General features: G+C 37.8%; 4 protein-coding genes across 9 annotated transcripts; 3 read left to right on the plus strand and 1 right to left on the minus strand.

Moving 5' to 3' along the window:
- LOC109713325 (phospho-2-dehydro-3-deoxyheptonate aldolase 2, chloroplastic-like) lies at window positions 6,958-11,459 on the plus strand. Its single transcript, XM_020237353.1, has 5 exons — window positions 6,958-7,607; window positions 7,706-7,983; window positions 9,275-9,551; window positions 9,663-9,908; window positions 10,948-11,459. Exons 1-5 carry the CDS (start codon window positions 7,059-7,061, stop codon window positions 11,230-11,232), a joined length of 1,635 nt encoding a protein of 544 aa, XP_020092942.1. The 5' UTR covers window positions 6,958-7,058; the 3' UTR covers window positions 11,233-11,459.
- Window positions 12,165-13,420, plus strand: LOC109713344 (23.6 kDa heat shock protein, mitochondrial-like). Of its 2 annotated transcripts, none has more exons than XM_020237377.1 (2): window positions 12,165-12,552; window positions 12,688-13,420. In XM_020237377.1, exons 1-2 carry the CDS (start codon window positions 12,333-12,335, stop codon window positions 13,116-13,118), a joined length of 651 nt encoding a protein of 216 aa, XP_020092966.1. In that variant the 5' UTR covers window positions 12,165-12,332; the 3' UTR covers window positions 13,119-13,420. The 2 variants fall into 2 exon arrangements, with proteins under 2 accessions (XP_020092966.1, XP_020092974.1); XM_020237385.1 differs by having other exon boundaries at window positions 12,169-12,552; window positions 12,691-13,420.
- LOC109713302 (F-box protein At1g78280) lies at window positions 13,957-20,342 on the plus strand. Of its 5 annotated transcripts, XM_020237332.1 has the most exons (17): window positions 14,148-14,224; window positions 14,430-14,570; window positions 14,781-14,888; window positions 15,009-15,064; window positions 15,158-15,300; window positions 15,674-15,871; window positions 15,958-16,157; window positions 16,494-16,593; window positions 16,676-17,218; window positions 17,371-17,493; window positions 18,033-18,113; window positions 18,209-18,516; window positions 18,688-18,933; window positions 19,023-19,107; window positions 19,193-19,418; window positions 19,503-19,680; window positions 19,902-20,342. In XM_020237332.1, the coding sequence occupies exons 3-17, from the start codon at window positions 14,785-14,787 to the stop codon at window positions 20,041-20,043; spliced, it is 2,733 nt and encodes a 910-aa protein (XP_020092921.1). In that variant the 5' UTR covers window positions 14,148-14,224; window positions 14,430-14,570; window positions 14,781-14,784; the 3' UTR covers window positions 20,044-20,342. The 5 variants fall into 5 exon arrangements, with proteins under 5 accessions (XP_020092897.1, XP_020092904.1, XP_020092921.1 ...); XM_020237308.1 differs by lacking the exon at window positions 14,430-14,570 and having other exon boundaries at window positions 13,957-14,224; XM_020237323.1 differs by lacking the exons at window positions 14,148-14,224; window positions 14,430-14,570 and adding an exon at window positions 14,644-14,681.
- Window positions 20,811-23,867, minus strand: LOC109713335 (40S ribosomal protein S6-like). The gene is made up of 6 exons (XM_020237365.1): window positions 23,738-23,867; window positions 23,545-23,609; window positions 22,348-22,405; window positions 22,154-22,262; window positions 21,769-22,041; window positions 20,811-21,292 (listed from the first exon to the last, which is right to left on the minus strand). Exons 1-6 carry the CDS (start codon window positions 23,741-23,743, stop codon window positions 21,054-21,056), a joined length of 750 nt encoding a protein of 249 aa, XP_020092954.1. The 5' UTR covers window positions 23,744-23,867; the 3' UTR covers window positions 20,811-21,053.

The raw sequence follows: 26,964 nt of genomic DNA on the forward strand, positions 1-26,964 counted from the left end.
ATATGTCGATATGTAGATATGTAGACTACATGTAGATATGTAGATATGTAGACTACATGTAGATACCTACATATCTGCATACCTACATACCTACATACCTACATACCTACATATCTACATATCCTATACTATTATTAAAAGCATGAGTTAGGAGAGATAAATATATCTTATGTAATATGAGATATAAATATATCTATATAATATGAGATATAAATATATCTATATATCTATTTATCTATATATCTATGCTATTATTAAAAGCATGAGTTTCAAAATTTTAAAAAGAATATACTATTAATATTATTAACAGCATGAGTTTAAACTTTTTTTTAAAAAGAAATGTGTCTGTCAATTGACTTTCAATTTTATCCTCTTAATTTTAAAAATAATATAATATATCCACACCCTTCTAATATTTCCAAAGTATATTAACTAACTTCTCTTCCACCCTGCAATTATTTAATATTTTAAAACTATGTAACATATCGGTCCCTATCTTCCTAAATTTACACTAATTAACAACCTTTTCACTTTTCTCAAAAAAATTAACAACCTTTTCACGTGTAATTTTCTACTCTCACCATTCTTTTTTTTTTTCCTCTTTAAAACCTTAATAATGCTCCATGAATAAATAGGGTGCATAATTGTTTTTTTGTACCGCATCTATCCATGAACTGAGTGTATAATTGCTTTTCTACACTGCACCTATTTATATATTGCTAAAATATATTACAATCTATATATCTTAAAAGATATACTATCATTCCTTAAATATAGTGTTTTATTATTATTTTTTATCTTAATTTTTTATATTGTTATTTTATTTTAGAGGTAATTGCTTATATATCCCAAAAAAGTTTGAGACTTTTTTATTTGCCCCGCTTAGAAGGTTAATGTGAAAATACCCTTTTAATGCTTTAAGTTTTTTCAAATATATTTATGAATAGTCATTATTTTTGTGAAATTATTATTTTGCCTATTCAAATATATCCTTCAATTGCTACCTAATTTTGTTATTTGATTTTAAAATATTAAATATTTTTTTTATTTACCCTTCAATGGTTTTCTTCCAACGCTCACCTTCTTCTATAAACTTATAAAAGCACAATAATAACTAAAAAATAGGTCAAAATGATTTAATCAATAATTCAACACAGTTAATGCAACTAATCACAACATCACAACTTCATAGCGATATATAAATTACTAACAGAATCTATCACATTCCGTAAAGTCTTTTCATATTAGACTTATTTTAATATCATTTTTTATATACCAACATACTATATATATATAAATTAGAAATATTTTTATGTATTTCAGGATAACTCTTTTGCTATGAGACCTACGCGCTAGCCAACTGCGCCACCACCCCATTGTAAATTTTGGGCCTTTTAAGATTTAAAATTAAATTTTATTTGACGAATTAATTTAGGATATACAAAATGATTTAGGGGCTATTTTGATTTATACACCAAATGGAAAAAAATGGTTCACTAATTTGATTAATTGACCAACTTTTCATACAATACACGATCGAGCCACCCCTTTTAGTTTTTCAGAAAAAGAGAAAAAAAATTTAAACTATATGCTTCATTATTTATTTATTTTTTTTACAAATGAACATAGTTAAAATATGAAACAACTAAACTTCAAATTTGAAACTTTTCGTATCAGCTATCTAATTCTTAGCCGACTATAATAGGTACGGTCGGATCTAATTCTTAGCCGACTATAATAGGTACGGTCGGAAATACAAGTCCATTATTAACTTTTGTACAAAAGTATTATAAGCATGTACATTTTGTCAAACATGACAACCTGCAAAATTCCAAAATTTTTAGTGGTTAGTAGCTTTCATGTACATTTTATATATATTCAGGTTAGAATCCAAAATTAGCTGCTACAATTTTTTTCTTTTTTTCTTTTTTGATAGGCAAAGATCTTGAGGTCAAAATCAACTAATACCAATCTAACTTAGTCTACATATATATGGTATCTGGTTTGAAACTATAGATCTCGTATTACGATCAAACAAAATTCTACGAATTCGCCCCTCTTACTACTTTACATGAATCCAAATATCCAAAATCGAAAATAAAAAAAATGTGAATTACCGATCGTCCCTAGAGCAAGTGGTAAAACGGCTTGGTGGTTGGTACCCGAAGTTCCAAATTCGAATCCTCGTTGATTCATATTTCTAGCTAAGTTTATTTTTAAATAAAATAAACGAAGCGGGTAGCGTGCTACCTATCTCTCTCAAAAAAAGAGAGGTGTGAATTAAACTAAATGTCATGTTAAAAGGTTTGCACTTCATATATATCAATCAATTTATATTCAAAAGCTTAAGTAATACAGGTTAGTACTATTATAATATTATAGATATAATTTTTCTTTTTTTTTATGTTCTTCAAAGTTTAACACATGGGATCATCAAATACACGTCGTTAATAATGTCATTTTATAATTTATGAATCAGAATCTTTGTACAGGTAGGACGATCGAAATGATTATAATCTTTGATTCTTTTGTGGTATAATTTCATTACAGAAAAAACCCATCAAATTAATTATTGCGTTAATAATTCATCGTGTGTCACGCAGTTATGGGGCCGTACAATAATTGTTTATCTTTTTATAATTAAACTGTTTCTTTGAGGAGAAAAAAAAAAGGCTCCGGGTATTCTCAAACGTTAGTGTTATGTATTTTCCTTTTATTTTTAGTTAATACGCTTCGGGCAAAAATGTATAGAAACCTTCTCAATAATATGTGAGTTTGATATTGGTCCCTCGACTCTTTTGTTTTTAATTAAAATCCTTCTAACTTTTCTAACTTTTGTTTTGTAAAGTTGAGTAATTTTAGTCCAACTATTATCAAATTTATAGAGTTAAATAAATTTTAATTATTTTTTAGCAAGTAAGAGTAAAAACTAGACTGAGAATCATTAAATTTGCCTAAAATTTTAACATAACTAACTGTAAAATTTAAATTAAAAAAATAAAAATTGAGAGGCTAGCTCGCAATAAAACAAATAAAAAGTCAAGGGGTCGATTTCAAAAAACACTATAGTTGAGGGGTCTCCATATAATTGTATGTACCTTTTAATTTTAATGGGGCCATGTAGCACGTGGGAATCGTGGCAAACTGATGCGGGGAATATGCCATGGGTCGTCGTAAACTCGCACGGTCGCATGGGAGGGGTTGTGGCACGTGTGAGATGAAAACGTTGTTAACAACCGCAACACGTGTGGCTTGCTCACTGGTTGAGGTAGTTGAACAGAACACCACGTCAGCAAAAACAGCTCCTTGCTTCCAAACAGCGTGCACGGTTTGCTTCATGACGTGGCACGTAACAATTTGAATCTCCACTCCATATATTTTTTTGGGTTAATTTCGTACAAATCCTTACAAATATAGTAAATGACAATTATCTTCTCTACAAAGTTTATCTTTTATATATTGTTTCTGCAAAAGTTTTAATATTTTCAAATATATTCCTACTGCTAGAATTCTTTAAAAAATTTTAATTAACCATAAGTTAAATATTTTATCCTGATTAGTTTTTTTATATTTTTAGTTTTTTCTTTTTATATTAGACTATTATGGCTTTTAAAAGGACATATTTCTGATAATAAAATTAAAAATATAAATAATTCTCTATATTTGAAAATATTAGAATTTTTATAGAAACAACACATGAAAGTTGAACTTTACATAAGTATATTTATCATTCACTATATTTGCATGGATCTGTTGAAATTAACCCTTTTTTTTTGTTTCAATCTCCATATACTCATCTTAATTATTTATTTTTAAAACTTAAATTGTGAGAGAATAATATTAAAATGTTATATATATTCAACATTTAATAAAATATTTTCCTTTGACTGCAGTTGTGGATTTTCACTCCACACTTTTTGGTTGGTTAGGAACGCGTGTACGGTGTTTGGGGTGCCGTAGCAGGATCGGGTGTTTAGTCCGAAGTTAGGTACCGTGAATTGAGTCCCGGTGTATGGAGCCGCGAATTGAAGACGCGACAATCCGGTCCATTCCCTGATGTGGTCAAGCCATTATCTCTCTCGATACGGCTCGGCTCGGCTCGGCTCAGCTCGGCTCGGCTTGACTTTTCACAGAATGCGTTACATATTACAAATATTCAAATTTTTACTGAAATGCTAATGTTATTTATTTATGAATATTATAGGCTAACACTATATATACGCCACAAAATAGTGCTGAGTCCATGGTAAAGAAATAGTGATAATAATCAAATTATTATATTTGAATTGTTGTTTTCTTAATTTTCAAGTTTTGTTTAACCTTCTAATGTATGCACCAAAGTTTGTTGATGTGGTATTTTAATGTCTGTGGTCGCAATTCAAACAGTCCCATGGTATAAGATCTTTAATCTCTCTAATGAATGAATAATCTAACTAATTATGATTTAGAATTCGTTTGGCATTAATGCCTATTTAATGCTGATAAATGAAATAAAGTTAGGATAAAAATATATTTTTACGTTTTTAAGTCGCATCGTATAAAATATGTAGTAATCCACCTTTTGCAATATGTTGGAAGGCAATGTTTTATACAAAAATAAGTAAAATATTTTTCCATCATAACCTTTTACTGCAGGTAATATAATCTCTTTGCAATATCAAAGAGAAGCTTAGTAACCAACTTCATGGAAATATTTATGTTTATATATAGGTAGCGCTTTGTTTATTTAATTTAGAAATAAATTTAGCTGGAAATGTGAATCAGCTAGGATTCGAACTTGAATCTTGGGTACCAACCACTAAGCCCTTTGCCACTTGCTCAGATGGTTGGTATATATGTAAATAATTATTTATGGGGTTCTTAGGATGAGTTCCATGCTTGGTTCCGCCAAATTGTTTTTTTTTTTAACTATAATAATTTATTTAATTTGTAATGATGACAGTAGCTAATTTATTTTAGAGGTTAGTAATCTACATTAATCTTATGAAATCATATTTAACAAGATGATTTTTTCATTGGTTGTTACCTAACTTAACATCTAATTTGGCCCAATAAGGGCAATATTTACTAATTTTCTTAGATCATGATTAGTACTTGAGAGAGATTGATAGGTTGCAACCCGAGTTACTCCAAACTCTAAATTTAATATTCTGTTTACCAAAATGCAGCTCATGTAAATAATTAATCCAGTGACACAATTATTTTGACTATATACAAATCAAAATTTATTAAATTTGGTCAAATATACTTTACAAATAATGATCAGATTTAATGCACCTCCATATCAATCAACAATAAATTTGGTCAAGTTACAAGCACAATCCCCCATTACAAATTCTCACATATACTCAATTATTGTGCTAACACAAGGGACCGCTTGATTCTTTTTTGGGTCGAGGTGTGAAAATGAAAGGCATCAGCACAGGTACAATTATTTTTGAATGATAATTGCTTCAACTCATTAATAAGTTGTACAGAATGTAAATGGTGCTATAGTTTTTTTCTTTGTTTTATTGTGTCACGTGAACGAATTGTCATTCTATGAACTGTTTGGATCGACCTTTCAGTGTGATTTAGCTCTTATTATGAGTTGTTCGTGTCATCTTTCAAGCGTGAATTTTGACTAAGTTAATTGTCCAAAAAACTAGCTCATTTCAATGTAGATAGATTAAGATAATTTAAAACTTTTCGAGTTGTAGTTGGTGGATAACATCTACAATACTTTTGATTTAAAAAATAATACTATCAAAGTAATTTTTTAATCGTGAACATATTAGATTCACTGAATTTAGTCGAAAGACTCATTCATTTAAGGTTAAAAAATTTGACAGATGATCTTACCAGTCTTTTTCAGAGAATAATTTTGACTGGTCTCTTATCACCAAATATTTATTATCTGAATTCAAGTAGTGGAATTGAGTAGTAGGCCTAAAGAATGGGGCATTTAACTTAACCCCACTACATGTGTGGTGTTCTTCTGTTGTATATTTTCCATTTTAAAGTACTTGCATTATTGAAGGAATCATGTGACTAAGGTCCAGGTTCATTTTGAACCACCATAATTACTAACACCAATGACCAAATAATAGGCCTAACAATTTTTACTATTATTATTATTATTTATTTATTTTTAACAATTTTCTCTCGTGTGTCACACCAGATGGTCAGATAAAAAAATTCAACGGCCGTGATTTAGTGAAATAAAATAATGAACCATTTTAAACCAACCAACCAAAGAGAATGCTCCAGGTAGGAACACGTGGGTCGACCCGTTCAATCCCCCATTTTTCACGAGAACTCATTTATTGGACAGTGTCCACCACGTCATCCATGAACCACATCTGTTCCATAACCTTAAAAAAAAAAAAAAAATCTGGTGATACTGTTGGGTTCAAGCCTTTCATTTTATTTCAATTAGATTTCAACTATTTAAATTTTTAATAATTTTAACGAAATAGACTATATAGAAACTACAATAAAATTTTATTTATTTATATTGATTATAGTTATGTTTTAACTATCTCTGATTAATTTTGATATTATTTTTTTAGTTTTCAAAATCGCTCACTCACGATACGGTGAAATTGAATCCCTAATTTTTAGAATTAATCATTTGGAAGTTAAATTATTAGTCGGACCACGGGATGAAATGGTGAACATGGTCCATACAAAAAGCTACCTCGTCCAGCTCTTGCCCGGGGAGCACGTGCGCCGCACGTGCTGCTACCCTCAATTTTTAAATCGCGCGAACCTCGCTCGAGGCTCGGCTTCGCGCCGGCGCTAACTGAACTCTGACTCGGCTCCGGTTGAATTAGACTCTTGCTTAGCTTCGCGCATATTAAAGCAACTAAATCTTGATTTACGATTTTACTTATATACCCCTAAAATTTGATGTATTTCTGAAACTCTCGCGGTTTCCTTTTTCCCTCTCTATAAATACCCTTCCCCTTCTCCTCTCGATTCTTTCTCAGGGACGAGCCACCTCTTATACCCCTCGTCGTCTCTCTCGAACCCTTCTATACTCCAAAACCCTAGAAAAACTAGAGAGAGAAGGGGAAATGGCGCTCGCGAGCAGTTCCTCCTCCCTCTCCGTCCACCCCCACCATCTCTCCTCCGCCGCCTCGAGCGGCGGCGCCGTTCATTCACCGTCCTTCCTCCCCGTCAAGCCGCGGCCCTCCGCCGCAGCCGGGATCCGCCCGATCTCCGCCGTCCACGCGGCAGAGCCGGCGAAGAATCCCGTGGTCGCCGACAAACCGAAGGAGTCGTCGTCTCCGGCGCCGGCCCCGGCCCCGGCGCCGGGGAGGTGGACGGTGGATAGTTGGAGGGCGAAGAAGGCGCTGCAGCTCCCCGAGTACCCCGACAAGAAGGATCTCGAGTCGGTGCTCCGCACGATCGAGAGCTTCCCCCCGATCGTTTTCGCGGGCGAGGCGCGCCACCTCGAGGGGCTCCTTGCCGACGCCGCCATGGGAAAGGCGTTCCTCCTCCAGGGCGGGGACTGCGCCGAGAGCTTCAAGGAGTTCAACGCCAACAACATCCGGGACACCTTCCGCGTCCTCCTACAGATGAGCGTGGTCCTCATGTTCGGGGGCCAGATGCCCATCGTCAAGGTACGGAAACTCTAAACCTAATCCCGATCTCGAAACCCTCAGATCCAAGCCGCCATTGAGCCCTCAATCTAAGATCCCGACCGTCGGATCTGGCGCAGGTGGGGCGGATGGCTGGGCAATTCGCAAAGCCGAGGTCGGATCCCTTCGAGGAGAGGAACGGTGTGAAGCTGCCGAGCTACAGAGGGGACAACGTGAATGGGGACGCATTCGATGAGAAATCGAGGGTTCCCGATCCGCAGAGGATGATCCGGGCGTATTGCCAATCGGCGGCGACGCTCAACCTCCTCCGGGCGTTTGCGACCGGAGGGTACGCAGCGATGCAGCGCGTGACGCAGTGGAACCTCGATTTCACCGAGCACAGCGAGCAAGGAGACAGGTGAGGATCATGATCTAGCGTTTCCTTATAACTACCATTAATATTGATTGCAATGCCGCTGCTGTACTTTTTAATTTTGACAACTTCTCGTGTAGTTAGTTAGAACTTAACTTCCTTCTTCTAAAGTAGAATAGTTCCCTTTCTTCCCTAGTAACTATGTTTGTATGGCTTATTCTTTTTCTTTTTAAGCAGGAATTGGCATAAAATTAATAAATTTTAAATTCTGATGATATGAGTGAGAGCTTGGAGAAATATAAGAGAAAATTTTTAATTTTTATTCAACTATTAGTTTAAAGTATTTTGCCTGCAAAGTGGTGGAATTGATCTAATATCTAAATTACTGTGGTAATAAACGGGAGTAACACAAGTAGAAAATTTATAAGAAAGAGTGTTAAAAAATGAGCTATCTAAGTTTTTTTTTTATTATTATTTTTTATAGAAAGGTTGGGAGGTATGTTTTAGGTTATTAGCTGTAAGCATTACCTGGTAACATGGAAGAGTTGTTGCTCGCTTATCTTACAGGCTACTATTCTATCACAGTAACAGGACTAGCGGAAATTTAAAAAATGAATTAAAAAAAAAAGACTCAGTAGTAAGTTGGAACAACCAAGCAATTAAGAAAACATTTGTTTTTAGAATAATTAAACTGACCGTATCTCATTGTTAACAACAACTGTATTGTATCTGATGTTTCAGCATAAATAAGATATTTCCGTATTTGTGCTGATCAAATAAGAAATTTCCTCTGCATATTGTAGTGTATCTTCACCTAATTCCTGAACATTGGGAAGAAGAAATGGACATTGACCTTTCATGTTATAGGATATCTAAAAAAACATAAAAAGGTGAACATGTAGTATTACCTCAACTATAGGCTGCTTTCGTGTAGACCCCTTCTAAATTTTATGATTGAGGCTTATGTTTTGTTTATTTTGATTTATATTATTTTTATCAAACAAATGAAGAATTCTCTACAATCAAGCAGGACTTTAGCTGTCAACCATTAACTGTTGACAAAACTCGCAGCTTCATCGGCTAAACAATGGATAAAGTCGCCAATTCTAATAGAATTACTATAAGATTTAACAAAATTCCCACATAAACTGACAGGGGAAACTCAAATTAAAACAAAAGGAATTAAATACTGCGAAAAGGGGGAAAAAAAATTGGGATTCTATTTCAAAATGCTTGTATTCTTGCATAGCAAAGTGTTGAAAAACAAAGGCGCAAAAGAAAGATAGTGACCATCTTGCTGTATGCGTGTGCTGATTGAGATGACACATGGTCTTAGGTACCGTGAGCTGGCACACCGGGTGGACGAGGCGCTGGGGTTCATGGCAGCAGCTGGTCTGACAGTGGACCATCCTATCATGACGACAACTGAGTTCTGGACCTCGCACGAGTGCCTGCTTCTCCCCTACGAGCAGGCCCTCACCCGTGAGGATTCCACATCCGGCCTATTCTACGACTGCTCTGCCCACTTCCTCTGGGTCGGTGAGCGCACCCGCCAGCTCGACGGCGCCCATGTTGAGTTTCTCCGCGGTGTTGCCAACCCCCTAGGCATCAAGGTCCCATCCCATCTCCCCATTAACATTTACTACTAAACCCCAGTTAATTCCTACATAATTTAGTGTGTATATTAACCAACTAATGCTGGATTGGCGTTTGATGAAATGCAGGTGAGTGATAAGATGGACCCAAAGCAGTTGGTTAAGTTGATCGAGATACTGAACCCGCAGAACAAGCCGGGGAGGATCACCATAATTACGAGGATGGGGCCGGAGAACATGAGAGTGAAGCTGCCCCACCTCATCCGGGCCGTCCGCGGGGCGGGCCAGATTGTCACCTGGGTTAGTGACCCGATGCACGGCAACACCATCAAGGCTCCCTGCGGTCTCAAGACTCGCCCCTTCGACTCCATCCTGGTACTTTTCATCACATTATTTCTCACTAGCTATTTACCTTTCATGTTACAATTACAATGAGTTCAAGCAGAAATTTACTTGTTACATAACTGTAAAAGCTCCAAGTTTAGGTTGTCGAACTAGAGGAAAAAAATATTTTAAGGTTTCATTGTTAGTCTAGTGCTGTCCAACAGTGCAATAACTACACGGGTTGATTCTGAGAAGATAGCATCTATAGATTTCCCGTCAGTTTGTTAGGAGTTGCTCGGTCTTTGCTGGAACAAATAGACCAAAGGAGTCCGTGTAGACCACGCAGGGGATTGGTAGAATAATTGATGGGGCCATCGGTCTGTCTAGCTTCCAAAATGGTGGCCGTAGAGAATATGGCCCCCAATATGGAAAAGTTGAGGCTAGAGGATTATTAGAGCTTTGGCTCTTGGTGAACAGGAAGAGTCATGTGAATATGTGATCTTCTGTTGATACATTGGTAGCTGGTAATTTCTTCGGTTATTGTTCTCTGTGACTGATGTACAGTAGGTGTGAAATTTATTTGGATTTACTACGCACCGAAGTAATAAACCAAGTGGGGATATGTTTAGATGGAAAGGAGAATAACAAGAAAATTTTCAATGGGAATTTACAGAACATATGATTAGGAACTCGATCCTTGTGTATGATATGGAATTTGGATCTGGGAAGTGACTTGATAGCCTCGCATCTCTCGAGTCTTGCCCGTTTGAGAATTTACAATCGGCATTGTCTGGTCTAACCCTTGTATTTGCTACTCATATTCTTTTCATTTAAGTTCCTCGTAATTGCCGTATGAGAAGTTTAAGGTCGTTTATGTGCTAATTACATGGTACAATAAATATAATTGGATAGAGCAATTTACCAGGAAAGGTACTACAAAGCTTTTAATAATTACAAAATGAGAACCAGATTAAGTTTGCTTGTACAATTCATCCTAAATGAAACCCCCACTACATAATATGTTGGTGAGATATGCACAACATGTTGCCTTTGCTTCAGTCATAACTGATGATGTCCGGATATGAAACAGGCGGAGGTACGGGCTTTCTTCGATGTGCACGAGCAAGAAGGGAGCCACCCGGGCGGCGTCCACCTCGAGATGACGGGGCAGAACGTGACAGAATGCATTGGAGGCTCCCGCACTGTGACCTTCGACGACCTGAGCTCGCGCTACCACACGCACTGCGACCCGCGCCTCAATGCGTCCCAGTCACTCGAGCTTGCCTTCATCATTGCTGAGAGGCTCCGGAAGCGGCGTATCCGCTCGCCCCGCCTCAACCTTCTCGACAACAACTTGCCCCCACTGTCTTTCTAATAGGGAGGAATAGAAGTTTAGGTGGTTTCTTATCGTTTGTTTCATTCATTCGAGGGTGATGTTGGTATAAGTTATTATGTGAGCTCATATGTGCTTGGGAAGTGTATTTGTGTGAGGATTGAATTGTACGTATGTATGTATGAATGCACATACCTCAGTGTTTGTTTTATTTATTAAGAAGAGAATAAAGTTGCTAAGAAGGCTGTTTGCGTAGTTTTGATTGATCATTAGCTGTTCAATCTGAATGCAGTTACTGCGTGATAATATATTGAACCCTTTTTTCCCTACAAAAGTTTTAGCCATTGAAGAGTGGTATACTTAATAGGTAGTATGACATCACAATCAATCTTAAGCCTTTTATATGTTTAATTTCGAATTTTCTCATTCATATCTATTTCACTCTATGCTATCAGTTGCTTTTTATGTTGCCTCTTCTCTCAATGCACATGTTATACCTGATGCGAAATCTAGTTCCTGAGCTGTAACTATTTTTTTTTTTTAGTATGCTAGACACTTTAACATACAAACCTCAGTAAATGGAACTATCAGAAACACTATCATGTATGATATTGAATTACCAACATGATAATAATGAATGAATTTGACGGTAACCATAGCTATCAGAAATTCAGAATTAGCATTAGCTGCCTTATAGTTGAAGTTCTCTCTCAACAAATTTTTTTTTTTTCCTATGAAGTAGAAAAAGCACCGATAATTTGCAGGTTTTGCCTTTGATGAGAAAGAACTTCACAAGATCTCGCAGTAGCAAATACAAAGTGTCGTGTAAAGCATGATAAAATCAGACGGTCAACAACGAAACCTCGGCGTTCAGAATCACGAAGATCAAACGGTCAAAGCGCGCACACGTAGCCGTCCAATTCCTGGCCCACGTGCCACATCCTCCACCTACAACACTTCGCTACGCTCTTCGGCGCGCTTCTATTGTCTTGAAGCTTCTATACTCCTCGCTCGCCTTCTCCTACCCCACTAACAGAAACCACCCGCAACCCACACCATCTCTCTAAAACCCTGTCATATAAATCTCCCACTCAAACTCAAAATCCATTCTCAATCGATCTCAACTCTCTCGTCTCCTAAATATGGCTTCGATGATCGTCTCCAAGAGAGCTCCCGTGATCTCCATGCTCGTCGAGAAGCTCCGCGCCTCCGCCCTCCGCCCCGCCGCCGCTTCCGCTCGATCCTTCACCACGGATCAACCTAGTGAGGAGAGGAGCCTCGACATCGACCGCCGCCGATCGGATGTCGCCGCCCCCGTCCGCCGCCGCGGCGGCGACCTCTTCCCGAGTCCCTTCTTCTCAGGTACTGATTTTTTTGTCCGTACTGAAAATTCTTGGAGATGTTATTGTACTGAAAATGTTTCCGTGAATCTTATGCCTTCGACTTTGAAGTTGAATTTGTGTCCTTGTTGTTGTTGTGGTGATTGATTATTGTAAGAAGATGTGTGGGATCCGTTCAACGTGGGGACGAGCCTGAGCCAGATGATGAACATGATGGAGCAGATGCTGGAGGTGTCGCCGTCGATCCGGCTGGGGTGGGACGCGTGGGAGGACGACAAGGCGCTGCACCTGACGATCGAGATGCCGGGGCTGGGCAGAGAGGACGTGAAGGTGTGGATGGAGGAGAACACGCTGGTGATCAGGGGCGAGAGCAAGGAAGAAGAGGGCAGCGGCGGTGGCGACGAAGGAGGGGAAGCAGGGAGGGGCGGCCGGAGGCGGCAGAGGTATAGTACGAGGATAGAGCTGCCGTCGAAGGGGTACAAGACGGCGGAGATTAAGGCGGAGATGAAGAACGGCGTGCTGAAGGTCGCGGTGCCGAAGGCCGCGGCGGAGGAGCGCGACGACGTGATCCACGTCCAGGTCCAGTGAAACGGGTTTGTTAATGCAATAACCTGGTGGACGGACGGACGGACGGATGGATGGATGCACTGGGCTCTGTTTTTTTTTTTTTTTTTTTTTTATTACTTTTAAAACTTTGTAGTAGTGTGCTTTTGCTGTTTCTCTTTGGGGAGAATTATAGGCTTTTTGCTCGCAGGGGAAATGTTGTATCAACTTGTATGATGAAAAATGAAAAATGTGTGTAAGGGGACAATATGATGATAGTGTTGAATGGTGAATATGAGAATGCCTGTTTTAGTAACAATGAGAATTAATAACTGTTAGGTTAAGCAGGTTGGGTTGAACATGTTACCCTGTGGCAGAGATCGAAATGTTACAATGATAATGGAAGCATGCGGGATGCGTCGCAAAGGTCGGAGCAGGCCTAGTTACAATCGAGATTCGTTGAGCAGTGTATTTGCATGTTTAAATGTTTAAATAAATTAGTTGCATCTACCTATTTCAAAAGATTGGAGTCAACAATCTTGCTGAGCACTAGTCAGTTTAACCTGTTCAAAGTAAAGGATGTTGTAACAATTTAATTTGTAAAAGCTATCCAAACTATCCGAACTAAAAAAATCTATCTTTATGGAGTAGTTTGGTAGTGTGTTTTTCACTGGAGCTAAATTCATCATGGCCGACACGAGAAAACACCTTGTTTCGGGCTGAACTAAAATCTTCGTAATCATCAGGCTCTAATTTGCGGACCGGGTCCAGCCCAGAAAACCTAAATGGGCCTATAGAGGCCCATTGTTTCCTCTAAGAAGCGAGCTTTGCCAGCGGTTTCTTCGTATTATTTATAAACTAAAAAGCTCTTCCTCCGAACGCAATCCACCCCGCGTTTTCCCGAACGCGTCGACAACACGCGGGAGCCCGAGCCCTCTCTCCCCTTCCCCTTCACCTTCGCCCTCTCTCTGCGCGATCGGATCCCAAAACCCTAGCTACGATCGTCGCCGCGCCATGGAGCCTCTTCCTCCGCCGAGGGATCGGAGGGTCGATGCCCTAGGCGATCTCTGCGTCCTCCCCGACGAGGTGCTCTGCGCCATTCTCGACCTCCTCCCCCCCTCCGACCTCGGTCGCCTCGCTTGTGTTAGCAGGTCTCTATCTCTCTATCTCTCTCTCTCGAATTAAGTGGACTTTTAGTTTTTTATTCGTTCTAATTTTGTTATGCGTTGTTAAATCATATACTTGTTTAAGAGAAATGAATACTATTCAAAATTGTGGTCGGGATGGTTATAGTAGCAAAAGCCATCGAATTCTATGATTTGTGTATCATATAATAATAATTATTATTTTTCACAGTTTGCCAAAGTGGAACAATGAGAAGCTAGATGATGATATATTCTAGTTCATTTCAAGAAAATTTGATGCAATTTATTGTGCCGTTCTCCAAACTCGTTGCGTATAGATACAGAATTGCTCTATATTATACGTTCGGGCTAGGTCAGTCAAATTCTTTGCAAATATTTCGAGGCCATCTAAATGAAAGGAGAATGAATATGTATGTGGAGGTGCGAGTAATCTATCATGCATGATATTTCGTCACAAGTGGAGGTGCGAGAAATCTATCATGCATGATATTTTCGTCACAAGTTACTTAGGTGGATTGTTAAACATATTGCGTAATTTGACTATAAGCTCACTTGCGTACAGTGTTATGTACATTCTATGCAATGAAGAGCCACTGTGGATGAGTAAGTGTCTTTCTACTGGCGGACTTATTGAGTATAAAGGCTCTTGGAGGAAGACAACATTGTGCAGGTATGTGAAAAGTATTTAAACAACTACACTCGTGAATAAGATGTGTATTTTTGTGTCGGTTCGTTGAAATTTGTTGCTTTTCTACGTTTGGTCTCTGTATTAAGCATTTGTAATTTCCAGGCTAAATCTCTGTGCTGAAAATGAAGAAGTTGACCACAAAACATTGCATTTTGATGGTAAAAACTGCTGGTATTTTTCGCTTATAGGACACCTTTTTGATAGCATATTTCTAGCATTCATTGTATATTTATCCTGCTATATTTATGCAGGATTCAACTCCTTATTTCTATATAGGAGATGGTATAGGCGTTTCACAGCGCTGAGTGCATTTTCTTTCGACAGTGGAACTGTCGAAAGAATTAAAGACCTTTCCCTGGATGAGTTTAAAGCTCAGTACGATGGCCAGAAACCGGTAAAGCTTTGAGATACTTGTTTTGAAGTTCTGAAATGATTGAATTATTCACCCGAGTAAACATAGTTTATTGATTCTTTTTTTTAGCTGATCCTTAAATCTATTCATGCCATTCTTTTCATGAACATTCAAACTTTCGCACTTGCGTCATATTTCAAGGCATTTATTTTGATGCTGGAATTCCCTCAACTTTTTGTTTTTCTTTGCCTATTAGACTCTGCATTTGCTATATGTACATATAGCGGTTGACTTTTTCTTTGAGTTTGAGACTGCTGCCTGTTGATCTGCATATATATCTTCCGTCAGCTTAGAACTTTGAATGAAATTTTCCTGTTAACTTTATGAAAATAAAATATTCATTTCCTCCTTTCAGGTTTTGCTTACTGAGTTGGCAGAAACTTGGCCCGCAAGGACTAACTGGACAATTGATCAACTATTGCCGAGTTATGGAGATGTAGCATTCAGGATATCACAAAGAAGTCCTCAAAAGATAAGGATGAAATTTAAGGATTATGTTTCCTACATGGAAGTTCAACATGATGAAGATCCTCTTTATATTTTCGATGACAAGGTTTTTATTTCTATTTTTGAGAGCTTATTCAAAATTAAATATACTAACTTGACTGAAAGAATTAAATGGCTTTATGGTTTTTACAGTTTGGGGAGTCTGCACCTGCCTTATTGGAAGACTATAGCGTCCCTCATTTGTTTCATGAGGACTTCTTTGATATCCTTGATCATGATCAACGGCCTCCATTTAGATGGCTCATCATCGGACCAGAAAGGTCTGGTGCATCGTGGCATGTCGATCCTGGTTTGACCAGCGCATGGAATACTCTTCTCTGTGGGAGGAAAAGGTTAGTGCCTTTTTTTTTAGTTTAAACTACTAGGTGGTTAGTGTTAGACATTTGTGCAGTTTCAGTAATTTAAACGGCTTTAAACTGAGTTTTTTTGGTTTTAGATGAGTGATTCTCTATAAGTTTAAAAAACGTAAAGAATAGAATATGATTCATAGAAATTTAAGGACTAATAAGTGGTACTCTTTTGATAATTTACCATAGTGCCTATATAAAGATCTAGGTAACGGCTTTGCTACAAGCCTTACAGACGTTTTTTGTGTTTTATTAATTCTATTTATCGCTTGATAGGTCAAACTGCACGTCACTTTGCTAATAGTTATGAATTCTTTGCAGATGGGCATTGTACCCTCCAGGTAGAGTACCTGCAGGTGTTACTGTACATGTAAATGAAGAAGATGGTGATGTTAACATAGAGAGCCCAACATCATTGCAGGTAATATATAATTGGCCTTTCAAGATTTCTGTTGTAACTCTGTCATTTATGTCTTATATGCGATTTACTTGGTTGTGCACAGTGGTGGCTTGATATTTATCCTCAGCTTGCTGACCACGATAAGCCATTGGAATGCACTCAACTGCCTGGAGAGACTATTTTTGTTCCCAGTGGTTGGTGGCATTGTGTTCTAAATCTGGAAACATCAATAGCTGTTACTCAAAACTTTGTGAATCCATCAAATTTCTTATTTGTATGTCTCGACATGGCACCTGGGCACCGTGTTAAAGGGGTTTGTCGTGCTGGATTGCTGGCTATTCCGGATGAGGATAGTAGAGATGTTGAACCCAATAATTCCATGGATATAGAGGAATTGAACCACTGTGAAACGACCCACAAAGAGAAAAAGCTCAAACCATGTACAAATGGTAGCAATGGGTATGCTAAAGAGGAGTATCAAACATTTTCATATGATATAGATTTCTTATCTGGGTTTTTGGAGGAAGAAAGGGACCACTACGTTTCCTTATGGAGCCCTACCAATTACATCGGGCAAAGAGAGATGAGGGAATGGTTGCACAGACTTTGGATTGCTAAACCAGCAGAGAGACAGTTAATATGGAAGGCAAGTGCAGTGGCAATTTTTTAAATCTTGAGTTTTCAACACATGATTAGTGGTTCTTTCACTTTCGTATGAAACTAGCTCGTGTGTAAGATGTTTAGGGTCATTGGTTACAACTTTGTGTATTGTACTTAAAGATGGTGTTGCTGGTGTAGGGTGCTTGCCTAACTTTAAATGCTGACAAATGGTACGCATGCCTGGTGGAGATTTGCCAGCGTCATATGTTGCCATCTCCCTTAGATGATGAGAAGCTTCCTGTCGGCACGGGTAGCAATCCTGTAAGTAATATCACTATATTTCTTTTCTGGTGGAATTCCTTATATATCATATGATTACAATTTTTTGACTTTTTGGTGCATGTTATTATGGGGATGCCAAGTAAAGTTTATGAAAATTGCAGGCTAGACAAGTGATTGATAAGTAACAGAGCCTCTGTTGGAACCCAGTCATTTGGGCTTGAAATTTCTGATTGCACATCAAAATTGTTATCTTACAGACTATTGATGTTCAAGTCTTTGTTGACATGAATGGGAATAATATGGTTTGAGTTTATAATTTATGAACTTCTGCACAAAGTGGCATCACTCTAGACTGCTAATTGCTAAGGCTTGTTTAGAGCCGCAAGAAAGGAACTGTTAGGTTAATGCAAGACATCCAGTATTGAGTATGTGAATAATCATTTACCAGATTGTTGGCACTTAATGCATTCTACTTTGTTTAGCTGATGACTATTAATTACATAATTAATCTGCATCGTTCCAGCCATTTTTTGTAGTTCCAACTTAGAACAGTTTACTAGCTTTATTTGTTTTTACAGGTTTTCCTTGTTTCGAATTATGTAATAAAAATATATGTTGAAGGAGGGTTGGAGTCCACTATCCATGGTTTTGACACAGAGGTGTTACTTCCTGCTATTGTTTCCGTATAGTTCAACCTTTTCTTCAGTCATATATTGAGTTCCCCCTCCCCGCGCTTTTTTTTTTTTACTTGCAGCTTGAGTTCTACAACCTACTTTACAAGGTGAACTCACCTTTGAAGGAGCATGTTCCAGATATTGTTGCTAGTGGCTTTATTGTGCACGAAAATGGTGTTTATAGAACAGTTCCATGGAACGGAAAAGGTTTACCAGAAGTGATTGCTAACTGTTTCCCTGAGAAGGTAACCTCCAGCGATGATTGCTTTTCTTTTGGTGTATGGAGTAAGAAACAATTTGAGTTAAGACGTTCTGAAGCTGTTTCAGAGACAAGGATATGGCCTTATTTAGTGACCAAAAGATGTAAGGGCGATATTTTTGCTCATATGTAAGTTCTTTCTTCAAACAAATATTCTTCTTTTTCTTGAAGGCTATCTTCAAATACTTAAATAATTTTAAAAGATGTGGGGGGAATATTTTGTTCGAAAAATTATTGATGAATGGAGGGTCATGGTCCCTCATGGTAATATGACAACTGCTGATGTTGCTTTTCTTGCAGAAGGAACACATTATCAAAGGATGATGTCTTGCATCTAGCTTCTTTTCTGGGAGTTCAACTACGAAACCTTCATCTCTTGCCCCTACCACAGATGTTAAATGCATCTGAGTCGAAGGTTGATCATATTAAATCGACAACAGAAAAATTCAGTGATCTGACTGGTCTGAAAATTTCGCCTAAATGGAAGCCTGTAATTGATATTCTAGAAGAGAGAAAAGAGAGCATCAGAAACCGCCTAGTTCAGTGGTAAGTGCTCTTATACTAGACGTTGATGTGTTTTTTGACTTGTCGTGGTGTTGTTGAAGGCCTTATTTGCTTGTGCTACCAATATTTAGGGGGGATCCCATTCCAGAACTTTTAATTGAGAAAGCTGAGGAATATCTTCCACAGGATTTAGCACTTTTGCTCGATTTCGAGAAGGTAATTCTGTAATTCTCTCGCTCTTGTCACTTTTTGTGCGCTTCAACCAAGGACTAATGTGCTCACATATGATTGAATCCATCAGGATGTTGATGGTCTTTACAGAATCTGTCATTCTCCTTCTTGGATACATTCAGACATTATGGACGATAATATTCACATGGAACCTGGTCTGCCTATGAATGGCTTTGATGAGGATGCTTTAACGGGCGGTTCAATTGGGAACGGTGGAGAAAATCAATTTATCACAAAAGGAGGGCCAAGAAAATGGATTCCTACTCATATTATTGACTTCAGCGATCTATCTATCGGTGAGCTGACTTCTTATATTTTGTTACTCGGTTGGTTCCTGAAGCATAGATCTGTCATATTTCTTTCATTTTTTAATTTTTCAGGAGACCCTTTATATGACTTGATTCCTCTGTACTTGGATGTTTTCCGAGGAGATGTGTCTCTTCTTAAGAAGTTTCTAGAAAGCTACAACCTTCCATTGTCCAGAAGAGCAGCAGATCATACACCACCCTATTGTGGGTCAGCGGAAAATAAATTCAAAAGGATATCATATCGTGCCACGTATGTACTTTCTGAATTCAATTTACTCTGTTTCCCGTTTGAACTCTATATTCATTTTAGTCTTCTAATAGGTCGATTTGCATCTCTTGCAAGATTATTGACCCTCTTTTTCCGGCCGACATTTCTATTTGCCTAGTTATTTTTAAAATAGTTCGATACGTAATTTGCTATGGCTGAATGTCTATGAGGCATTTTTTACTGTGTTTCTGTTTACTTAATAGGTGCTACTGCATTTTACACGAGGAGAATGTGTTAGGAGCTATATTCAGTTTATGGAAGGAATTGAGGACTGCAACATCTTGGCAGATTGTCGAAGAAGCTGTATGGGGGGAGTTGAATAATTATCAAAGCACTTTAACCTGATACATAATAACTCTTTTATTTTCACTCGAAGAAAAAGAAAAAGAAAACTGATACATCTTTTCTTTTCTCAAGGTTACGATAGAATTGTTGAATAATACAGCGTAGGTCAAATGCCTTATATTATTTAAGAATTTATTTGAGAATATTATTCGTGCTGTCTTTTTTTCCCATTTTAAATGTAATTTGCCGTTTAAGTGTATGTGTTAAGATGATAGATGTTGCCGTAACCGTGTATGTGTTAAGATGATAGAAGTTGCCGTAACCATTAAGCAGATTATTCTGTGTACTGTAGTTTGTCACCTGGAGATGATGTTTTTATGCGTAGATTCTATACACATTTTATTACGTATCATGGCTTTTAGGTGGTTGTTGTCAACTGAGAAAATTACAATTGAAATATGTAACATTTTTTGAGAACTCGTATTTGTCTCCCCCTCTTTGAATGATAAGCTCTCCAGAGATTAGAGGCAAAACACTCCTTTTCGAATTAACCCATATTCTGTTACAAAGAGCTCCGAAGACTCAATGTGACAAAAAAAAAAAATATTGCAAAGAGACAGCTACTATACCTGCTAACATATCAACCAATCATGATCAACCCCATGTGTTTGTAGGCCCAAAACAATAGTATAGGCCATAAACAACCAGCATATCAACCAATCATTCACCGGAGTCACCTCCCATTTCCCACCTCCACAGATGCTCATTTCATTGAACTACAAAAAATTCGTCTCAACTCAAATATTAGATAAGAGAAGAATAGATCATCGAGAAAGAAGCACCGAAGGGCAGCGGCACACCAACTTTGTAAAGAAACCAAAAAGCAATAGCCAAATACTAGCTTCAGCAAAATCCGATCCAACATTTAAAACCTCAACAATGAAGCAAACTCAAAATCCCACAGAACTCCCATCAAGTAAAAATAAAACAAAATCGGCAAGCAGACATAGACTTAATTAATTGGTCCGTAGCATACTTTCACCTTCAGATCGGAAGCCTATTTAATAAGCCTAAGCAGCAACAGAGGGCTTAGACGCAGCAGAGAGTTTGGACCTCCTCTTGGCCAAGCTCTCGCTCCGGCGCTCCCTCTGCTCCTTGAGCCTCATCGCGAGAAGCTTCTGGTACTCGGCGGCTTCCGCCTTCGCCTTGGCAATCCTCCTCTTCTTCTCAGCGATCCTCGCACGCTTCCTTTGGAGTGTCAGGGGAGTCACGAGCCTCTGGATCTTGGGCGCCTTGCTCACTTTCTTGCCTGCACAAATATTTGACAAATAAATGTCATTAGAAAATTGTAGATTGCAGTAATTTTCAACCAAAACTCAAGTTCTAACAAAGTGCAAAGAAATTGTGATCACAAAATTATCATGTTTTTCCTTTTCGGCAGTTTTAAGCTGTCAGACAGAATTAGGCCAATACAGTAAGCTCCTCAATTAGTGTCTACTTATTATATGGACGTCCCAATGTTAGTACAAAGAAAATAAGGTCCCTCAGCTTCCTGAAATTTTTAGGGACGCCAATGGTAAAACAAAATAAGCTTCAAGACAGCCTACGGTTGAGGGGGAATCCATATATTTTTGCCAAAAAACCAGGCCATGAAACACAACAAATGAAAGACATGAAAAACCTATGCATCACAGAGAGCCAGCTACTTGAACTCATCAAGCTGCAAATATATAACCTTAATGATGGTGTGCTTCATGGAAAAAATCATAAGATGCTGCAGCTCACCTGACTTGGTAGTGAAAGTTCGGCGATAGGTGTTGACATATTTGCGCACATCATCCTCCTTGGAAAGGTTGAACAACTTCCGGATTTTAGAGGCCCTCTTCGGTCCCCTCATTCTAGGCTTCTCAATGTCAGTGAGACCAGGAAGGTCATTCTCGCCTTTCTTGACGATTACCAAGTTCAGAACAGAAAGGTCGGGACTGACAATGCATCCACGAACTGACTTCCTCCTGCGCTCTCCATCACGCCTTCCGTATCCACGGAAGCAAGGAGTTCCTGTTAAAACAAGGGGGAATGATTAATCGAATTGCAAGAAAAACTAACTTTGCATTTCTATGGTAGTTCTTGCAGTGGTTATGTTAAATTAAATAAACAAGATATTTCTCACCTCTATGCAGAAGCAAGCGGACACGTCCGGGCGTCAGAACTCCCTGCTTCATCGGGAAACCTTGCTTGTCACAACCTCCCATGATTTTGAAAACATATCCCTTGAATTCCTATAAAAAGAAATAAGAAGTTAAATTCACACTCATTTAAAAATTTAAGGAATTTTCAATATTGATAAGTTGTACAACTACATACCTCTCCAAGGGCATCTCCGCTGACCTCCTGAGAGATCCTCTTGTCATAGAAGGCACGACTACACAAGTTGCATTGGAATAACAAAGTCACATATTCATACTCAAAAGGAAATGTGAAGTACAAACAAGTAAAAGACAATTCCCAGAATTCAGCACGCGGCCAGCATACTTCAATATTTACAGAGCAAAAATAATTGAGGGCGGTAAAGCATGTTGCTATGTTCCAAAAGTCTTTTTTCTTGTTTAAAACTTGCAGGACTGCACGTCGTTGGAAGCAATAAGAATTATAAAACATTGAATATTCTAAGGAGATGCCAAACAAACTGTTGAAAGAGCATGCATAGTCATAAAAAGAGGCGCTTGAATCACATTTCATACTAGTAGATTATTTTATAGACGCGACCATATGCTAACAGCGAAGGAGGCAGCAGATTAACATGTGACAAATAGGAAGCTCTAACGAGATTACAAAAACACTGGGACAATGATGAAAAAAAAAGAAAAAAAAAGAAATTAACACTAATGATTGGAGATCCGAATACATAGGGGTTTTATTTTTGAGAAAGCAAGGCAGGATCTGTTACCATCCAACAGAAGGATTCCACAGCATGGGTTCCTTAAATTGCAAATTAGATGTGACAATGAAACATCACATAAAATTAAAGGTGCGATTAATGGCCGGTAAGGTACGAAAAAACCAACTTTGTTCTCTCTACAGCTTATAAACAAAAAATAAAATCTATGCTACATTTAGGGCGTATACTGCAAATACTGTAATGATATAAACCAACAACACATACAAGTTCCATATTCGTATACAGAGTGTAAGTACTAGGCATATCTAAGAACTGTAGTACAGCAAGACAACATACCATAGTAAAATGTGTACTAAAAAACTGCAATTATACAACACTAATCAGAAGCAACATTAAAAATTTTTGCAGTTCGCAATAAGAGGTGCATCAGCAGACACAACAAAAAGCACTAAAAATAAAGATGTAATCAAAATAGCCTAATCTAAGAGCTCGATACACAGCACAATCTAAATTTGCACACCGCATCTGAACTCTCTAAATCTATATCTAAACAACTCTGAGATCGAACATCTACTACAGGTCTACAACAAATAGATCAACAAAGATCGCGCCACAGTAAATAAAATTAAAAATATAACCAAATCCAAATTAAGAGAACTCACAGCTTTTGGTCGTCATCGATCTCGAGCTTCTTCTGGCACCCAGTGGTCGGATTAGCGATATTAAACTGCAAAAGATGGACAAAACGCCACAAAAATTCAGCAAAAAAAGGGGTAAAACCCTACATTAGATTGATCTCCAAACACACGCAATCAAATTCGGAAGGGATCAGGGTTCGCGGATAAGAGCAAGCACCTTCATCTTGTATCACGAGGGCGATCGAGGAAGCGACCCGAGCGCGAGAGCGCGAGAACGAGGAAGCGGCCGCTAGGGTTTTTTTCTCGTTCGTTCGTTCGAGAGGAGGGATTACGAAGGGGGTTTTATGGGAAAGGGAGCTAGGGCTTCAGTTTTGGATCCCTAATCTGAACCGTTCGTTGTAGCTCGGATCGGGTCAGTCGAGCCGTTGGATTTATGGGCCTAAAGGCGCTGCTAAAATAAACCAAACCTAACCTAACGGGTTCGAGTCGGTGCGGACCCAAATGGGCTCGGGTTTGGGTTGACGTGAATTATTTCAAATTTTTGTAAGTCCCCAAAAAAATGAAAATTTGAGGCCCTCGGCGTATTTAATTCCCAAATAGCTCGGCCCAAATAATTTTGACTCAAAAGCCCAGATTTCACTTTGCATGTGCCCACATGCATATTAAAAATAATAAAAAAGCCCAGCTTTTAAATCTTTTTTTTTATAGACCATGAGATTAAAAAAAGAGTTTGAAAGTTTTAAGATGCGATTTTATAGAGATAAGTTTGTTTGTTCTCTACAACAAAATCCACTTTCACATTAAACCTCTTTAATTACAGGATTGATACGTAGAGTTTATTAAATTAAGTGTCCTCATTTCAAAAGAGAGGGGGAAAAAAAAACAATGAAACTTAGATTGTTATGAACTTGACCTTGTAACTTATTTGATCTGATGAGACAATCAACTACCAAAGGAGTGTCATCTTGCTTGCGACTTGAATGTACTCTGCTTTTTAGCCTATCTTGGTGATCAGGTTATGCGTAAGCACTCGCGGAGTTTTACGAGGAATTTCGATAAGTGGCGCTGGTGTGAAGCAGCAAGTTTTGAGTAAGCTTGATTGGCTTAGCTTAAGTTGATATCTCGTTGCAAAATTTAGAACAGCGTAATGTTTGAAACTAGGAAGTCGAACCCTCGTCATGTGGCATCTTACTATTCTCCTTGATTAGAGAGAGGAGTTTTATTGCCACATCTAATTTAACCGAAGTCCATTGTCACGTCACAAATTAACATGTTAGATGAAATGCTAACTTCAGATGAACTGTTAAATCACTGTCACATCAAAATTATAAGAGATCTCTCCCTCTCCCTCTCCCTCCTGTTGAAGGTATCAAGCTCATACTTTTGTTACATCATTTCCAAGACTGGGAAAGGAAAATTTATCCTATTCCTTTTATGCTGTTAACTCAAATAGCAGATCTCAGGTCATCTAAGATGAATGAAGTTATTGAGAGGAAACATTGAGAAAGAGATTCTAAAAAGAAATGATTATGAAGTTCACAAGAAAGATCACGAAGATATTAATATACACTGCGATATTGCCAAAGAAATTACATAGCAGTTGACCAATCCATTCATTCTCTTTCCTGTCACTGTACATTCTAAGATGACCTTTTTGTTGGTATCAGTTGTCTGTTGACTTTGCATTACAACTGCAACTAATATCTATTAATTTAAAGCTTATTTCACTTTCATCTACACCTCACACAATTGATATTAAGTCTCTCACGTACCAAATTCCAATTTCTTACTGCATGCAATGAAGAGTTTAAAAGAAAAAAAAAGGAGGATTTTAAGAGAATGTCGACCATCAGCAGAGCCAAGTCAAAGAGTCCCTCTCAAAAAGCCATTTATTCAAGTAAAAAGTCTAAAACAAAGACTTTGACATAAGCTCAAAGTTAGTTTTGACAAAGTGGGGTGGGGGGGGGGGAACACACACTACACACACTGTGAATTTAATCATGAATTTTTTGAAGCATTTCGTAATTCAAAATTTTAATCATGAACTTCACCTTATAATAATACTGCAGGTGTAATGGTGAAATGAGAAATAATTCTAGTTTAATCCAGCAGCAGGTAAAGTTACACAGAAGGTAAATCCAAACCCACGACAACCAAAAGTTAGTACTATTTTCACTAATAATACTCACACAAGTAACTTCACCTTCAAAATCAAAACCATTTAGAGTTTGGTGTGAATTGAACACTATATCTTTTAGCATTCATCTTATCAATAACGAATCAGAAAATCTCCTGTAAGGAAATTCAAAGAGAAGTTCTCAGAAGTTAAAGTTAGTCTAGATGAGACAATGATGATTATGAACAGAAATGCAAGAAGAGTCAAACGACCATCATGGTTGGGCATATGTTAGAAATATACCTAAGTAGCTTCCTGCAGTTTGTCCTAAGTGGCATCATCAAGATTGTCATACTTAGAGGGATATGATAGAGGTTGACATTTCAACCTCTTCAAACTTGGAATGTTCTTGATATTTCAATCTGGAATTGTAAGCAGTTCAATAGTAAAAATAATAATAACAAAAAAACCTTAATTGGCACTGGAATGCGTTGACCGGAAACACCTAACATTGAGTAGAAATTCCAGAAACACCTAACATTGAGTAGAAATTCCTCAAATAATCGCTCCACGTTTTTACTCCTTGCTGCGACAATCGAATTTGCTTACTACTAACAAATCTGCTAGTAGACTAACAATTACTTGAACCTGATGTAGAGATTCTCTACTCTTTTTCCCGAAGAAAGAGGATGAAGCATCTGAAATGTCAAGAACTCATCAATAACCACTGTTAGTTTGGGAGAAGAAAGAGAGAGCTACTTGGTGTCTTATGAAGGTTGTGACTAACAAAGTTCTTATCCCAGTATTCACGGGTGTCTTTATCAAGTTCAGATACATAAGTTATCTGGCACAAGGGTAGGAAGTTAGATTGAAAGAATATTAACATCGATAAGAGAAATTATCCTCTTGCTTCTTGAATTTGCGGTCATCTTCAGAAAATAAAAAAAGCAACCTTTTCCTCTTTCAATTGATTAGCATAATGTGCATATTATCCTGCTTAGCTTTGTTAAAAAAATGTATGGCTGTCTCATCAAGATTGCTAATAAAGCTGAAAACAACAAGAAATCCAAAAAAGACGAACTATTTTATATTCAAAGAGCATTTTAAATCTCCTTTATGAGCTACTAAATGATATTCTAGAAGTAAAATTATTATACCGTTTAAAGTTGGGAAAAGAGGCATACAGGAAAAACCTTTATTGTTCTCTCATATGCATAGCATTTACATAGTATTACAGGAATTGAGAGCTAATATTTATATGCCTCAAGATGCTTTTTTTTTTTTAGAGAGAAAAGTAGCATGCTACTTGTTGCTTCGTTTATTTTTTT

The sequence above is a fragment of the Ananas comosus genome, linkage group 1, assembly GCF_001540865.1.
Source record: "Ananas comosus cultivar F153 linkage group 1, ASM154086v1, whole genome shotgun sequence".
NCBI classification, from domain to species: Eukaryota; Viridiplantae; Streptophyta; class Magnoliopsida; order Poales; family Bromeliaceae; genus Ananas; species Ananas comosus.